The sequence below is a fragment of the Bombina bombina genome, chromosome 4 (genome assembly GCF_027579735.1).
Source record: "Bombina bombina isolate aBomBom1 chromosome 4, aBomBom1.pri, whole genome shotgun sequence".
Classification (NCBI taxonomy): domain Eukaryota; kingdom Metazoa; phylum Chordata; class Amphibia; order Anura; family Bombinatoridae; genus Bombina; species Bombina bombina.
Window position 1 is genome coordinate 1,042,725,673 of NC_069502.1, and position 18,127 is coordinate 1,042,743,799.

Here is an 18,127-nt window from a genome sequence, read left to right on the forward strand (position 1 = left end):
TAGAACTCCAAAATCACAGCATCCAGCAACAACACAATTGATTTTGTGAATCTGAGTGACCGGCAACATAACTTTAAATTATTTTTCTGTATTTATGACCCCAGGGTCGGGAAAGGACATCTGAGTCCTGTAGCGGCAGCGATCTCACAAGCGTTCCCCCCCCCCCCGGATCTCCAGGGTATTCTGACAGAACTGATAGCTCTCCAAACCTACCCTAACATCCCAGACCACTCACGATAAACACCATTCTCTATGACAAGATTACCCTATCAAATAGCACGGGCGCGCACAGGAAGGAAAAATAAGGGAAAGGCTGCCCAACCCAACACTCAAGTGATTGAGGATTATCACCAGATGAAAACAACTACACCATGGTGACACAAAAAATATTGGGCAGCTCACATGCAACAATCGCTGGGAGAAAAGGCCAATTAAAAGCAACGCTTTAAGATCTCTCTGGCTTTCTGAGCAAGCATCAATGGACAAAAGAACACTGCATCCTGGTCGAGGCTCGGGGGGGGTTCCCTAATGGGGCTGCGGTCCATGGCATTGACCGATGGTCATGATCACTACAGTAGCTGACTGGAGACAGCCTCCACCTTACACAGCTCTGCTTAAATCAGAGACAAAATAAGAGGGACTCACAAGGTACCAATAGTAAGACCTCCTTTGACTTGGAACTATCCTTCTACTAATGCCCCAAGAGACTTTCATGCCCCAGATAAAACTGTCTCTTACCAGTGGGTAAGACTCAGAGACCCACAGGGCTTCAAGACCCCAACGACCTAGCAGTTTAGTTTTAAATCTTGCAAATAAAGTCTTGTGGGTAAAATCGTTCTAGTTTGGAAAGAAATAGCACAAGTTTGAATTAAGAAAGCATTTTTTATTAAGATAGTATTTGCAATACTGCACGGTTAAGATAAGGCTTTCTTCCCTGATACATTTAATAACTCTGGTGGGGAAAGGTGTTTTAGCATTAAGCTTTTGGTTAACAGGCTAGAACCCTTTACTATATAATTTGTATAGGGCTTATTATAAACATAGGGTCAGAGTTGCTGTAACCATTAGGGCAAGTATAGGTTAGAAAATATTGTTCCAAATGAAATGTTTTTTAATAACTTGTCTGTTTTGATTTTTTAGTGCTCACAAACGCACAATCTTTCAGAACAAAACATACAATTCATGGCTACTGCAACTATAGAGAAACATACTTAAGCAGCAGCAACACCATTCTATATTGGTGAAACCACATTGTCTCAATGATGTATGACACATAAAGCAAACCCGTGGTAAAACGAGGACACCCAGCCTTCATACACATAGCTAACAGCAGGAAGTCAACCAACCGAGGGCATATACTACAGACATATTCTGCCTCCTCTAGCGCAGCCAGCGGCCGGAGCAGTGCGTGAAAGAGCTTGCAAACACTTTGTAGACTAGCGCCATCACATATGAGATAAAACATGGGATAGCATTCCCACGAGATGGGTCACCAGAGGACTATGAGTTTTCACCCAATTTAAGTGGCTGCCCAAATTAGCTAACTCCTTGTCACTGCAAGACTGAAAAGGTCGGGGGTAAGGTAGCAATGTCATAGAGCAGTAATGTTTCCTACATCCTGACTAGATCGTAGGCACTCAAAAAGCCACAATCAAATCTCATATGTCATTTACTGAACAAACCAACTATAAAGACCCTATGAGGACAAATCACAAATAATCTAGGCCTACAACAAGTAGTCACATGAATCCCATCCCCATATAACACTATTGATGTTAGGGTATGTAATCTAAATTCACTCTGTTCTGGCTATTAGCATCTTCTCTTCACTATAGTTCATTTTAAATAAGTCATAAGAGGCAATTTTTTCATGTTTAATATATTTTGTTTATTGCAAACCCCTAGCTTTAAATCAACAAGTTATTACTGGTCCAAGAGTGACCGACATAGCACAAGGGGACAGAAAATTAAGACTAAAACACTATATATATATATATATATATATATATATATATATAATACAATACCGAATATGATGTAAATATTTGAGATGATTGTACCTTACATTGTGAATGTTTTCAATCTTAGGATTTTAAGGGACATAAAAACCAATTTTTGGGTTCAGAACCATAGACAGCACTTGTTTATTGGTGCTGTCCAATCAGCAAGGACAACCCAGGTTGTTCACCAAAAATGGGCCGGCATCTAAACTTACATTCTTACATTTCAAATAAAGATACCAAGAGAATGAAGAAAATTTGATAATAGGAGTAAATTAGAAAGTTGCTTAAAATATCATGCTCTATCTGAATCATGAAAGAAAAAATTTGGGTTAAGTGTCCCTTTAGGAGCATGCTTCTGCTGCATCACTATACTGCAGAAGTTTTGCAAGAATTGTATACATTAGCAAGAGCGCTAGATATCAGCACTTTCTTTCATGTAATTGGCAAGAGTCCATAAGCTAGTGACGTATGGGATATACAATCCTACCAGGAGGGGCAAAGTTTCCCAAACCTCAAAATGCCTAGAAATACACCCCTCACCACACCCACAATTCAGTTTTACAAACTTTGCCTCCTATGGAGGTGGTGAAGTAAGTTTGTGCTAAGATTTCTACGTTGATATGCGCTTCTCAGCATTGTTGAAGCCCGATTCCTCTCAGAGTACAGCGAATTTCAGAGGGACGTGAAGGGAGTATCACTTATTGAATATGATGATTTCCCTAACGGGGGTCTATTTCACAGGTTCTCTGTTATCGGTCGTAGAGATTCATCTCCTACCTCCCTTTTCAGATTGACGATATACTCTCAATTTACAATTTACCATTACCTCTACTGATAACTGTTTCAGCACTGGTTTGGCTATCTGCTATATGTGGATGGTTGTCTTTGGGTAAGTATGTTTTTATTTCTTAAGACACCTCAGCTATGGTTTGGCACTTTATGCATTTCTATAAAGTTCTAAATATATGTATTGTACTTATATTTGCCATGAGTCAGGTTCATGTATTTCCTTCTGCAGACTGTCAGTTTCATATTTGGGAAATATAAACATCTTTTAAAGAAATTTTTTCTTACCTGGGGTTTAGTCTTTTTTCAATTGACTACTTCTTGCAAATTGCGGGCGGCATTAGGCCCGCGGGTGCGTCAAATGCTAAACTTTATTGCGTCATTCTTGGTGCGAAAATATTTTTGGCGCGGAAAAATACGTCTATGGCGCAACTTCGTCATTTCCGGCGTCATACTTGACGCCGAGACCTTTCACACAGTTGTGTCATTAGTGACGTGAGTGTGTCATTTCCGGTTATTTTTTCATTATTTCAGTACCCAATTGATGTTTGCCTCTTGCTTTTTTCTCTATCAGAGGCCTATGCTATTTGCATTTTATTCCCATTCCTGAAACTGTCATATAAGGAAATAGATAATTTTGCTTTATATGTTGATTTTTCTCTTACATTTTACAAGATGTCTCAATCTGATCCTGCCTCAGAAGTTTATGCTGGAACATTGCTGTCTGACTTCGGTTCTACCAAAGCTAAGTGCATTTGTTGTAAAATTGTTGAAATTATTTCGCCGAATGTCATTTGTAATAGTTGTCATGATAAACTTTTACATGCAGATAGTGAATCCATCCGTCTTCAGGGGTAATCATGCCAGTTCCTCCTCAGGAACAAGGTTTGGGGTTTATTCAAACCTATTCATTGTACCAAAGAAAGAAAATTTATTCAGACCAGTTCTGGATCTGAAAATTTTGAATCGTTATGTAAGAATACCATCTTTCAAGATGGTGACTATAAGGACTATTCTGCCTTTTTTTCAGCAAGAACATTATATGTCCACAATAGACTTGCAGGATGCATACCTTCATATTCCGATTCATCCAGAACATTATCAGTTTCTGAGATTCTCTTTTCTAAACAAGCATTACCAATTTGTTGCTCTTCCATTTGGCTTAGCAACAGCTACAAGAATCTTCTCAAAGGTTCTGGGTGCCCTACTCTCTGTAATCAGAGAACAGGGTATTGCGATGTTTCCTTATTTGGACGATGTCTTGGTACTAGCTCAGTCTTTACGTACTGCAGAATCTCACACAAATCAACTAGTGTTGTTTCTTCGGAAACATGGTTGGAGGATCAATTTACCAAAAAGTTTCTTGATTCCTCAGACAAGGGTCACCTTTTTAGGCTTCCAGATAGATTCAGTGTCCATGACTCTGTCTCTAACAGACAAGAGACGTTTAAAATTGGTTGAAGCCTGTCGGCACCTTCAGTCTCAGTCATTCCCTTCAGTGGCTATGTGCATGGAAGTTTTAGGTCTCATGACTGCAGCATCGGACGCGATCCCCTTTGCTCGTTTTCACATGAGAACTCTACAGCTTTGTATGCTGAACTAATGGTGCAGGGATTATACAAAGATATCACAATTAATATCCTTAAATCCCAATGTACGACACTCTCTGACATGGTGGATAGATCACCGTCGTTCAAGTTCAAGGGGCCTCTTTTGTTCGGGCAACCTGGACTGTGATCACAACAGATGCAAGTCTTTCAGGTTGGGGAGCTGTTTGGGGATCTCTGACAGAACAAGGGATTTGGAAATCTCAAGAGGCGAGATTACCAATAAATATTTTAGAACTCCGTGCAATTCTCAGAGCTCTTCAGTTCATTTGTTTTCAGACAGACAATATCACAACAGTGGCATATGTCAATCATCAGGGTGGGACTCACAGTCTCCAAGCTATGAAAGAAGTATCTCGGATACTTGATTGGGCGGAATCCAGCTCCTGTCTAATCTCTGCGGTAAATTATCCCAGGTGTAGACAATTGGGAGGCTGATTATCTCAGCCGCCAGACTTTACATCCTGGGGAGAGGTCTCTCCATCCAGATGTATTTTCTCAGGTTGTTCAGATGTGGGGTCTTCCAGAGATAGATCTCATGACCTCTCATCTAAACAAGAAACTTCCCAGATACCTGTCCAGGTCCACGGATGTACAGGCGGAAGCAGTGGATGTGCTGACACTTCCTTGGTGTTATCATCCTGCTTACATTTTCCCGCCTTTAGTTCTCCTTCCAAGAGTGATCTCCAAAATCATCATGGAACAATCATTTGTGCTGCTGTTGGCTCCAGCATGGCCACACAGGTTTTGGTATGCGGATCTGGTTCGGATGTCCAGTTGCCAACCTTGGCCACTTCTGTTAAGGCCGAACCTACTATCTCAAGGTCCGTTTTTCCATTAGGATCTCAAATCATTAAATTTGAAGGTATGGAAATTGAACGCTTAGTACTAAGTCATAGAGGTTTCTCTGACTCAGTGATTAATACTATGTTACAAGCTCGTAAATCTGTCTTTAGAAAGATTTATTATAGAGTTTGGAAGACTTACATTTCATGGTTTTCTTCTCATAAATTCTCCTGGCATTCTTTTAGAATTCCTAGAATTTTACAGTTTCTTCAGGATGGTTTGGATAAGGGTTTGTCTGCAAGTTCGCTGTTTTTATTTTATTCCCTCCCTCTCTAGTGACTCGAGTGGAGTTCCACATCTTGGGTATTGATATCCCATATGTCACTAGCTCACGGACTCTTGCCAATTACATGAAAGAAAACATAATTTATGTAAGAACTTACCTGATAAAATCATTTCTTTCATATTGGCAAGAGTCCATGAGGCCCACCCTTTTTATGGTGGTTATGATTTTTTTGTATCAAGCACAATTATTTCCAAATTTCCTTTGTTGATGATTTCTACTCCTTTCTTTATCACCCCACTGCTTGGCTATTCGTTAAACTGAATTGTGGGTGTGGTGAGGGGTGTATTTATAGGCATTTTGAGGTTTGGAAAACTTTGCCCCTCCTGGTAGGATTGTATATCCCATACGTCACTAGCTCATGGACTCTTGCCAATATGAAAGAAATTAATTTATCAGGTAAGTTCTTACATAATTTTTTTTTCTGCCATATAGTGTTCCAGACATGTGTATGCACATATATCTTTAACAAAGAATACCATGGGATTGAGGAAATTCTGATAATACAAGTAAATTGGCAACTATTTTTAAAATGGTTTGATCTGTGTGAATCAAAAGGAAAAAAACCTTGAGTTTCATGTTGTTTATAAGGTGTTTACTTTGTGCAAAACATGCAAGTATGTGCTGTCATAGCTATTCTGGGCATGCCTAAACCAGTAGTGTTCTAGACCTATTCAACAGAAAGATAAAGTATATGTAACTGATGATAGGTAGAAGCACTTGTAGGGAATCAAAATGTGTATAAACACATTTCTTACTTATTTAAACACACCTTTTGCACTCTATAACCCTTTGTCCTGCTAGAAATACATACTGTATGTACATGCAAAATTTAGTATATGCAGACATCCCAACCTGCTAAAACTCATTTCAGGGAGGTGGCTTCTCCCGCTACTGTGCCGCGACCCCCCCACCCTCCCAGTTATATATTGGACACCTTGAAACCCTAAATAAGGTAGAGACTTATCATTAAAGTAGCTTCCCACTAAAGTCACATTAAAAAAGTAGCTTTATTGCATAACCACATACAACAAACCTATTTTCCAGTGATCAGGGCCGCCATCAGGGGGTGACAGGGGTGACTCCTGTCAGGGGCCCAATGAGCCAGGGGGGCCCCATGAGGCAAGAACTAAAAAAATTTTTTTTTTTTTTTTTTTTTTTTTAATTTTGGCAGCCACCAGTGGGTACTATAGCAGAATGCTAATTGAGCATGGGAAATGTTATTACAAGGAGTAAAGTATTAGCATTTGAGAGGATTTCTTAGTGTGCACTAAACCACTATGCTCAGTGTGAGACAGACTTGGCACTTTGTACAGTGTGTGCCTGAGTCAGACGGCAGATCACTTTCATTTGAAGAGGAGGTAGAACTTACTTAGCAAATGTTTTTTTATTTCTTTGTGCAATTTTGGATTGTAACTTCAGTGTGGTAGTAGTTGTATGGTGGGGCTAGGGGTCCATAAAAACACCTTTTTTTAGCAGCAATGTATTTATGATTATTTGACAATGCTGTAGAAATTCTATATTTAAAACCATGCAGAAATGTTTCCTCCTCAATACACAAATGGTAGATGCCCTTTTGGCAGATATGCATTTTATATATATATTACATTCCAGTTTACTGCCCCTTTATGCAAGGACTTTCCAGATGCAAGGAGGCATTTTATCTAAGATTTTTACATCTGCATAAAATTTTATACTCTCAGACTAAGATTGCTCAGTGTTTGAAATGAGACAGGTTAACTTAAAACTGTTCAGTTTACACTACAGCTGACTTAGTTTTGAAATACATACCAACAAGCCTAAATCCTGCATTTAACCAGATCTAATGGTATGAGTACCACAGCTTATGGTCCCACCAAGACCATATAGAGTACAGCATTTTTTAAAATCCATAAGTACAGCTGACAGATGGGAAAATTTGTACACTATATTTGAAGTTTTGCTCTTGGTTGAGGAAAATGGGAAAAAAACAAACAAACATATGTCAACCTTTTAAAGGTACTTTTCTTCATCTAGCCATCTACCCAGCTCATTAATGTACAATTTTGAATTTACAGAATTATTTTTGTTTGCACATTTACAAATATGATTCTTTAAAAAGTGATCTCTTAATTTCTGCATTTTTTTTTTATCATGCATGTCACACACTGTTGATTTAGGGGATGCAAGGTGCATAAATGTTTCCTCCTGTGAGTGTTTCTGTGGGTGTATGTGTTTATGTCTTTGTGTTTTGGTTTGTGTCTCTATGTGTATGTATTTTTTATCTGTGGGTCTCTCTGTGAGGGTGGGTGTTACCGTGTATGTCTTTGTGCATTTTCTGTGGATGTCTGTGAGGGTGTGTGCATATGTCTTTGAGCTTTTTCTATGGGTGTTTCTGTGAGGGTGTTTGTGTGTATGTATGTATGTATGTATGTCTGTGTTTTCTGTGGGTGTCTCTGTGAGGGTGTGCGTATGTCTTTGTGTGTTTTCTGTGGATGTCTCAGTAAGGGTGTGTGTATGTATGTCTTTCTGTGTTTTTCATGTGGTTGTCTCTCTCTGTGTGTGTGTGTATGTCTTTCTGTGTTTTCTGTGGGTGTCTCTGTGTGTGTATGTGTGTATATGTCTTTGTGTGTTTTCTGAGGCTGTCTCTGTCTGTGTTTCCTTGGGTGTATGTGCAAGTTTGAGTTTGTGTGTGTGTGTCCATTGTCTGTTCCTTTTTAGGACATTTTGACCTTACTACTAATTATTCAGATCTTTCTACAGACTTTGAGACTAACAAGACCTTTCCGGAAGTAACCACTCCACCATTTAACCTTTAAATTATTGTTTAGGCAGTTCAGGGCCCTTCCTTTCAGCCACTGCATGCTGTTGTCATAATTTAGTTGTCATCTTCCTTTACAAAAAGATAATCAGAACTCCATATTTTGTTTTCTAAATCTCCTTTTTTTTTTTACAAAACTGTAGTTTACCTCATTACTTGTCAGGTCAATGTAAACAAGTGCTAAGTGTCTGTTTGGGTTTCTGTGTCTGAGTGTGTTTCTTTGCGTGTCTGCTAGAGTGTCAGTATGTGGATCCTTATGTGTGAGTGTGTTTGTGTGTTTCAGTGTATGAGTGTGTCTGTGTGTTTCAGTGTATGTTACTACCTTTACAACATTTCCAAGTTTAAATAGACAATTAAGAATAAAGTGCATATACATTTTAGTCACTTGGTCAAAAATTGCACATGTCAAAGGAGGGGGGGGGGCTGATCAATGGTTGAGTCAGGGGCCCCAAAATTTCTAGTGGCGGCCCTGCCAGTGATCGTATGCTTGTTGAATGCTCAAATATTTTAGAATACAAAGTTTAATTACGTGCAGTAAATAAGGAAGTATTTGTGTTTTATTTTATTAAAATCAGTGGGGGCTTTTTGGTTACTGGTGCATGCTTTGAGGGTTCTATAATGTCCCAGCAACTAAAGGCATTCCTTAAAGAAACACTTTTCTGGATTTGGTCCACATTGGATCATAGTACTTGGGAGTTTCAGGGAGATTGCACTCCATTTGCTGGCATCAGGGAGCCGCTATTACAATCAGGGAGACTCCCTGAACTTCAGGGAGACTTGGGATGTCTGTATATGCAGTAATGCAGGGCACGTTGTGACAAATGTATGTGTTTACACACAAAGCCAACATTGATGTCCAGTGCGATGTACATAAACAGGGAGGCGCATGCAGTGACACAAACGTGCAGTGCCTAATGATGAATGCATGGTATATCTACACAATAAAATTATCAAATGCAATTGCAAACACACTGAGAAAAGTATACTGCAAGGAGCACCGAACATTACACTCAAACTATTTATATAAACCACAGGTTTGCTGTAAAACGATCTGCCTTGGATACCTACGCTATGTGTAAAATAAACAACTACAAACAGTAACAAGCCCTGTGACACAGCGTTGGCGCAGACACATAGGAGGAGTTTAGCTGATCACACACACCCCCCTCCTCTGACAGCTTTCAAATGGCAACAGGACACGAAAATGTTTGTTATGTAAAATTAGCTTTGGCTGCTCAGCTACTCATACTCAGTACCATATATAATAAATTATGTTTGTGTAATGGCAAATTATGCGCGACTCTTATCAGGCTTGCAGTGTGAAACCACCATGTTTTTATTATACTTTGCTTAGCAAAACGACCATATATATTAAATATTAGTAACACAATCCACCACAAATACTTCCTGTGCTCTTAGTGATGCGTTCAACTTCTGACAGTAACGCGCCATTTTTGAAGCCTTCAGTAGCGTAGTGGTTAACTCTCCACAGCTCCTCTCTCTGTGATTCACTTCCTGATAGTTACTGGGAGGTTTATTTTATTCAGTAACTGAAAATGGTGGGTGATAGGAGCAATAAGAACCGGGTGGCCCCTAGCCTTGTGCTGTTTTATAACCGACAACCTAGCCCGGTGGCGACCTGCTTCGTTATAGCAATAATACTGTCTAAGGCTGTGCTCGGGTTTGGGGCCCAGACAGGCGGCTACAGCGACACTGTAAAGACTGTCAGCTCCAGTAACTGGACGGCGGTCTTGGAGGGGGAGTGGATGATAAAATTGTGAGTATGCTGCTGTACACTGCATGACATTGACACAGTAATTGTCTGGGATACACATTATAACCCAATAGGATAACAATGAACACATGTAACAAATGCTTGCACGTCTATATGGATGATCTATTTTGCTGGATACAATGGTGCAAAAGACTATAGGGTATATATACCCCCCCATGATAGTCTGTATTCAATCAAGTGTAAACATGTTCATCAAATAGCTAGTTTTGTTCGTTCCACCTAAACACCCAATATCAGAATAGAGCTCAAATTTTGTAATGTTTTTCTTTAAAATAGCAGATTTCATTTAAAATACAGAAATACTATAAACTTCCTGCTTCTTTGGTTTAGAACACTATCACAATAAGAATAGGAAATAGTGGTATAGTATTTCTCTGTTTACAGTATTTATAATGTTTTATTATTATAGTTAATGTTATTATTTATATTCTACTATATAAACAGTTTCTAACTTTTTTATATGGGGGAGTAGTAGGAGAAAAGCTTTCATATGCTACTAAATATAACACAATATTGGCCTATTACTCTTGAAACACAGAATGATGATGAAAATCTTTCTGACATAGAAAGAAGTCATGCAACATCTTTTTTTTTTTTCTTTCATTCATTTTGGACATTATATTGTAATGCAAGTATCTCCTTCACACCCAGAACCCTGCTTAGCAAGATATATATATATATATATATATATATATATATATATATATATATATATATATATATATATATATTTTCTCTCTCTTTCTCTCTCTTTCTCTCTCTTTCTCTCTCTTTCTCTCTCTTTCTCTCTCTTTCTCTCTCTTTCTCTCTCTTTCTCTCTCTTTCTCTCTCTTTCTCTCTCTTTCTCTCTCATGCTTGTATACTAAAGAATTAAACCCGTTTATGTTTTATTTTAATGCTTGGATCCTTGAAGCAATATATAGAGGCTGAGTTAAGAGGAAATTAATGTACATTTTTTAAAGTAGCAAGGATTTGTCTTATATTAAAGGGATAGTCTTACACTTTAATTATCGTAAACTCTTAATTTTATTTTAAAATTAATATTGTTTCTGGCCACTATTAAATTAAATTGTAAAATGTCTCTTGAATAAATTTGTTTCCTTTTCTCTTCGTCTAACATAGAAATGTAGTAATAAAAAAGGTGCAATGTTCATAAGAACGTCTTACATTCAGAACAAACAGCTTTGCAGACTTGGAAAGGCTAGGGGAGGGTTTGAAAAAAATCTGAGAGCCAGTAAATAATCAATGCACTGCTGCTTTGCAGCGCTACTGCATATATGACTGTTAACTTCAAACAGCACTTTGCTCTGGATGCACTGTGTTAAGGAAAACTTACACAGTGCAACCATTGCACAACTCTGAAGAGAACTGTCTAATGTGGAGCAGAGCTGCAAAGTTAAAGCACTAAAAGTACTTGCATGGGTTCTGTTCTTTCTGCAGACATGCTGCATTTTCTGCGATGGCATCTCAGATCACTGTATATTCTGCCATGGGGCTACTAAGATTAAATTGCTTATCATGTCAATTTTATTTTCTACCTAATGTCTAGAGACTACAATGAGACCTTTTTATCTAGCCTTGTACACTCCCAAATTTATATAATGTTTATCTGTTAACTACAGTAGTATTTTGAGTAATTTCTGCACGGCCTGCTTGCTATCTTAAACCCAACTTGATAGATACTTGGTGCTAAGCCTCTAGGTACTTTGAAAATCCTAATATGGGTTTAATCCTCTTGGTAAAGGATGGGAAAATGTGCTGGTGACATCGTGCATTGCACCTCTTTGTGGCATGCACTGGCACATCCACTTGTCACTTTCTTCTGGCTGCCTTTAAGCAATGACAGCCAAACCAAGTACTCTCTACCCCTTCTAACAAAGACAGTCTATAAAAAGTATGGCCAAGTGTCGGACTTGTAGACACATGTGGCCCTTTGTGTTAGTTTTTGTGCCTCTTTGGGACAAGTGTGACAGTTTTTGTGGCCATAGAAATAAAAATGTGTGCTGTGGGGTGACCACAACTCAAAAGAGCCCTCTAGAAGTAAGAACAGCAGACATAAAATACCCTGCAACCTTGCCCTGTGCTGCTAAACATTTTCAGGAAATGTATCACTTGTTTTCTTTAAAGGGATACTGAACCCAATTTTTTTTCTTTTGTGATTCAGATAGAACATGCAATTTTAAGCAACTTTCTTATTTACTCCTATTATCAATTTTTATTCATTCTCTTACAATCTTTATTTGAAAAAGAAGGCATCTAAGCTTTTTTTTTTTTTTTTTTTTTTTTTTGGTTCAGACCTCTGGACAGCACTTTTTTATTGGTGGATTCATTTATCCACCAATCAGCAAGAACAACCCAGGTTGTTCACCAAAGATGGTCCGGCATCTAAACTTACATTCTTGCATTTCAAATACAGATACCAAGATAATGAAGAAAATTTGATAAAAGGAGTAAATTAGAAAGTTGCTTAAAATGTCATGCTTTATCTGAATCCAGAAAGAAAACATTTGGGTTCAGTGTCCCTTTAATATCTATAAATTTATATGCAGCTATGATCTGTGGCCCCCATATGCTAGGACATTGGCCATCACTGGTCTGCAACATACAGGGCTGGTAAGGTGACAACACAGGGTTTAAATCACTGCTGCATATGTGTTAATAGGTCCGGTGTGGCAAACATATTTATAGAGAAATATATATACTTGCATCCCCATGATAATTTTATTTGTGTTTTGCAGGTTACAAAAAGTCAAATTTAAAGTACTATATTATTATTATTCCTGATAAAGACCCTGTTATTTTACTAAAAGCAAGGCCAATATATTTTTTACAGAAAAACTAATAAATAATTTATATAAGAACTTACCTGATAAATTTTATTTCTTTCATATTGGCAAGAGTCCTTGAGCTAGTGACGTATGGGATATACAATCCTACCAGGAGGGGCAAAGTTTCCCAAACCTCAAAATGCCTATAAATACACCCCTCACCACACCCACAATTCAGTTTAATGAATAGCCAAGTAATGGGGTGAAAAAGAAAGGAGTAGAAAGCATCAACAATGGAATTTGGAATTAATTGTGCTTTATACAAAAAAATCATAACCACCATAAAAAGGGTGGGTCTCATGGACTCTTGCCAATATGAAAGAAATTAATTTATCAGGTAAGTTCTTACATAAATTTATGTTTTCTTTCATGTAATTGGCAAGAGTCCAATACCCAAGATGTGGAACTCCACACAAGAGTCACTAGAGAGGGAGGGATAAAATAATAGCCATTTTCTGCTGAGAAAATTAAATCCACAACCAAAAAAATAAGTAAGTTTTTCTCATAAATGAAAGACAAAAAACTTACAACATAAGCAGAGGAATCAAACTGAAACAGCTGCCTGAAGAACTTTTCTACCAAAAACTGCTTCCGAAGAATCAAATACATCAAAACGGTAGACTTTAGTAAATGTATGCAAAGGAGATCAAGTTGCTGCTTTGCAAATCTGATCAACTGAAGCTTCATTCTTAAAAGCCCACGACGTGGAGACTGATCTAGTAGAATGAGCTGTAATTCTCTGAGGCGGGGCCTGACCTGACTCCAAATAAGCCTGATGAATCAAAAGCTTTAACCAAGATGCCAAGGAAATGGCAGAAGCCTTCTGACCTTTCCTAGAACCAGAAAAGACCACAAATACACTAGAAGTCTTCCTGAAATCTTTAGTAGCTTCAACATATGTCAAAGCTCTTACCACATCCAAAGAATGCAAGGATTTCTCCAAAGAATTCTTAGGATTAGGACACAGAGAAGGGACAGCAATTTCTCTATTAATGTTGTTAGAATTCACAACCTTAGGTAAGAATTTAAATGAAGTCCGCCAAACTGCCTTATCCTGATGGAAAATCAGAAAAGGAGATTCACAAGAAAGAGCAGATAATTCAGAAACTCTTCTAGCAGAAGAGATGGCCAAAAGGAACAACACTTTACAAGAAAGTAGTTTAATGTCCAAAGAATGCATAGGCTCAAAAGGAGGAGCCTGCAAAGCCTTCACAACCAAACTAAGACTCCAAGGAGGAGAGATTGATTTAATGACAGGCTTGATACGGATCAAAGCCTGTACAAAACAGTGAATTTCAGGAAGCTTGGCAATCTTTCTGTGAAATAAAACGTAAACAGCAGAGATTTGTCCCTTTTAAGGAACTTGCAGACAAACCTTTATCCAAACCATCCTGAAGAAACTGTAAAATTCTAGGAATTCTAAAAGAATGCCAGGAGAATTTATGAGAAGAACACCATGAAATATAAGTCTTCCAAACTCGATAATCTTCCTAGAAACAGATTTACAAGCCTGTAACATACTATTAATCACTGAGTCAGAGAAACTAGGCGTTCAATTTCCATACCCTCAAATTTAATGATTTGAGATCCTGACGGAAAAACGGACCTTGAGACAGAAGGTCTAGCCTTAATGAAAGTGGCCAAGGTTGGCAACTGGACATCCGGACAAGATCTGCATACCAAAACCTGTGAGGCCATGCTGGAGCTACCAGCAACACAAACGATTGTTACATGATGATGATTTTGGAGATCACTTTTGGAAGAAGAACTAGAGGCGGGAAGATATAAGCAGGTTAGAAACACCAAGGAACTGCTAACGCATCCACTGCTTCCGCCTGAGGATACCTGGACAGATATCTAGGAAGTTTCTTTTTTAGATGGGAAGCCATCAGATCTATTTCTGGAAGACCCCACATCTGAACAATCTGAGAAAACACATCTGGATGGAGTGACCACTCCCCCGGATGTAAAGTCTGACGACTGAGATAATCCGCTTCCCAATTGTCTATACCTGGGATATGAACCGCAGAAGTTAGACAGGAGATGGTTTCCACCCAAGCAAGTATCCAAGATACTTCTTTCATGGCTTGGGGACTGCGAGTCCCACCCTGATGATTGACATATGCCACAGTTGTGATATTGTCTGTCTGAAAACAAATGAACGGTTCTCTCTTCAACAGAGGCCACACCTAACCCCTTAAGATAGCACTGAGTTCTAAAATATTGATTGGTAACTTCGCCTCTTGAGGTTTCCAAACCACTTGTGCTGTCAGAGATCCCCAGACAGCTCCCCAACCTGAAAGACTTGCATCTTTTGTGATCACAGTCTAGGTTGGACGAACAAAAGAGGCCCCTTGAACTATACGATGGTGATATAACCACTAAGTCAGAGAGAGTCGAACATTGGGATTTAAGGATATTAATTGTGTTATCTTTGTATAATCCCTGCACCATTGGTTCAGCATACAAAGCTGGAGAGGTCTCATATGAAAATGTGCAAAGGGGATCACCTCCGATGCTGCCGTCATGAGACCTGAAACTTCCATGCACATAGCCACTGAAGGGAATGACTGAGACTGAAGGTTCCGACAAGCTGAAACCAATTTTAATCGTCTCTTGTCTGTTAGAGACGAAGTCATGGACAATGAATCTATCTGGAAACCTAAAAAGGTGACTCTTGTCTGAGGAATCAAATAACTTTTTGGTAAATTGATCCTCCAACCATGTCTTTGAAGAAACAACACTAGTTGATTCGTGTGAGATTCTGCAGAATGTAAAGACTGAGCTACTACCAAGATATCGTCCAAATAAGGAAATACCGCAATACCCCGTTCTCTGATTACAGAGAGTAGGGCACCGAGAACCTTTGAAAAGATCCTTGGAGCTGTCGCTAGGCCAAACGGAAGGGCAACAAATTGGTAATGCTTGTCTAGAAAAGAGAATCTCAGAAACTGATAATGGTCTGGATGAATCGGAATATGAAGAAATGCATCCTGTAAGTCTATTGTGGACATATAGTGCCGTTGCTGAACAAAAGGCAGAATAGTCCTTGTTGGCACTCTTACATAACGATTCAAAGTTTTCAGATCCAGAACTGGTCTGAAAGAATTTTCTTTCTTTGGGACAATGAATAGATTTGAATAAAACCCCAGACCTTGTTCCTGAAACGGAACTGGTATGATTACCCCTGAAAGCTCCAGGTCTGAAACACACTTCAGAAAAGCTTGAGCTTTTACTGGGATGCGTGTGAGAAAAAACCTCACAGAAGGTCTTACTCTGAATCCTATTTTGGTACCCTTGAGAGACGGGTCTTACTCTGAATCCAATGATTTTTGACAATCTGCCCAAATGTTTTGGAAGAATCTTAATCTGCCCCCTCCCAGCTGAGCTGGATTGAGGTCCGCACCTTCATGCAGACTTGGGGGGCTGGCTTTGGTTTCTTAAATGGTTTGGATTTACTCCAACTTGAAGAAGGTTTCCAATTGGAATCAGATTCTTTGAGGGAAGGATTACGTTTCTGTTCCTTATTTTGTCGAAAGGAACAAAAACGGTTAGAAGCTTTAGTTTTACCCTTAGGTCTTTTATCCTGAGGCAAAAAAACTCCTCCCCCCCCCCCATGACAGTTGTAATAATCGAATCCAACTGAGAACCAAATCATTTATTACCTTGGAAAGAAAGAGATAGTAATCTAGACTTAGATACCATGTCAGCATTCCAATATTTAAGCCACAAAGCTCTTCTAGCTAAAATAGCTAAAGACATAGATTTAACATTAATTTTGATGATATCAAAAATGGCATCACGAATAAAATGATTAGCATGTTGTAGCAAGCGAATAATGCAAGACAAATCAGAATCCATTTCCTGTTGTGCTAAACTTTCCAACCAAAAAGTTGATGCAGCTGCAACATCAGCCATAGAAATGGCAGGCCTGCGGAGATGTGCAGAATATAAATAAGCTTTCCTTAGATAAGATTCAAGTTTCCTATCTAAAGGGTCTTTAAAAGAAGTACTTTCTTCCATAGGAATAGTAGTACGTTTAGCAAGAGTAGAAATAGCCCCATCAACTTTGGGGATCTTTTCCCAAAACTCCAATCTATCTGCTGGCAACGGATAAGATTTTTTTAAACCTTGAAGAAGGAATAAAATAAGTACCAGGAATATTCCATTCCTTAGAAATCATATCAGAAATAGCATCAGGAACTGGAAAACCTCTGGAGTAACCACAGGAGGTTTATAAACAGAATTTAAACGTTTACTAGTTTTAATATCAAGAGGACTAGTTTCCTCAATATCCAATGTAATCAATACTTCTTTTAACAAGGAACGACTATACTCCATTTTAAATAAATAAGTAGATTTGTCAGTGTCAATATCTGAAGAAGGATCTTCTGAATCAGACCCTCGTCAGAAGAGGATAATTCAGTATGTTGTAGATCATTTGATATTTCATCAACTTTATGAGAAGTTTTAAAAGACCTTTTACGTTTATTAGAAGGCAGGATGGCAGACAAAGCCTTCTGAATAGAATCAGTAATGAAATCTTTTATATTCACAGGTATATCTTGTACATTAGATGTTGAAGGAACAACAGGCGTAGTACTATTAATAATGGACACATTCTCTGCATGTAAAAGCTTATCATGACAACTATTGCATACCACAGCTGGAGATATAATCTCCACAAATTTACAACAAATGCACTTAGCTTTGGTAGAACTGTTATCATGCAGCAGGGTTCTAACAGTGGTTTCTGAGACAGGATCAGATTGAGACATCTTGCAAATGTAAGAGAAAAAACAATATATAAAGCAAAATTATCAATTTCCTTAATATTGTAGTTTCAGGAATGGGGGAAAAAATGCAAACAGCATAGCCCTCTGACATAGAAAAAGGCAAGAGGCACATAGGAATGGGGTTTTATTAATGAAATTATTTGGCGCCAGGTATGACGCATAACGTAACTGAATTTTTTTTGGCGCTAACAACATCCGGAAATGACACACTCGCGTCATTGAAGTTGCAACCTTGAATAAGGAACTCGGCCTCAACTAAGACGCCGGAAATGACGAATTTGCGTCATCGGACGTAACTTCGCGCCAAAAAAATTCTCGCGCCATGAATGATGCAATAAACTTTGGCATGTTGCACCCTTGCGAGACAAATTTTGCCTGCGAAA

General features: G+C 38.5%; 1 protein-coding gene across 1 annotated transcript in view; it reads left to right on the forward strand.

Moving 5' to 3' along the window:
* The first annotated feature begins 9,523 nt into the window (after positions 1-9,523).
* Positions 9,524-18,127, forward strand: part of TMX4 (thioredoxin related transmembrane protein 4) — a 275,350-nt gene continuing 266,746 nt past the window's right edge. The window contains exon 1 of the mRNA XM_053712168.1: positions 9,524-10,102. Coding sequence (XP_053568143.1) covers positions 9,882-10,102 — 221 coding nt within the window. The 5' untranslated portion in view covers positions 9,524-9,881. The remainder of the gene's footprint in view (positions 10,103-18,127) is intronic.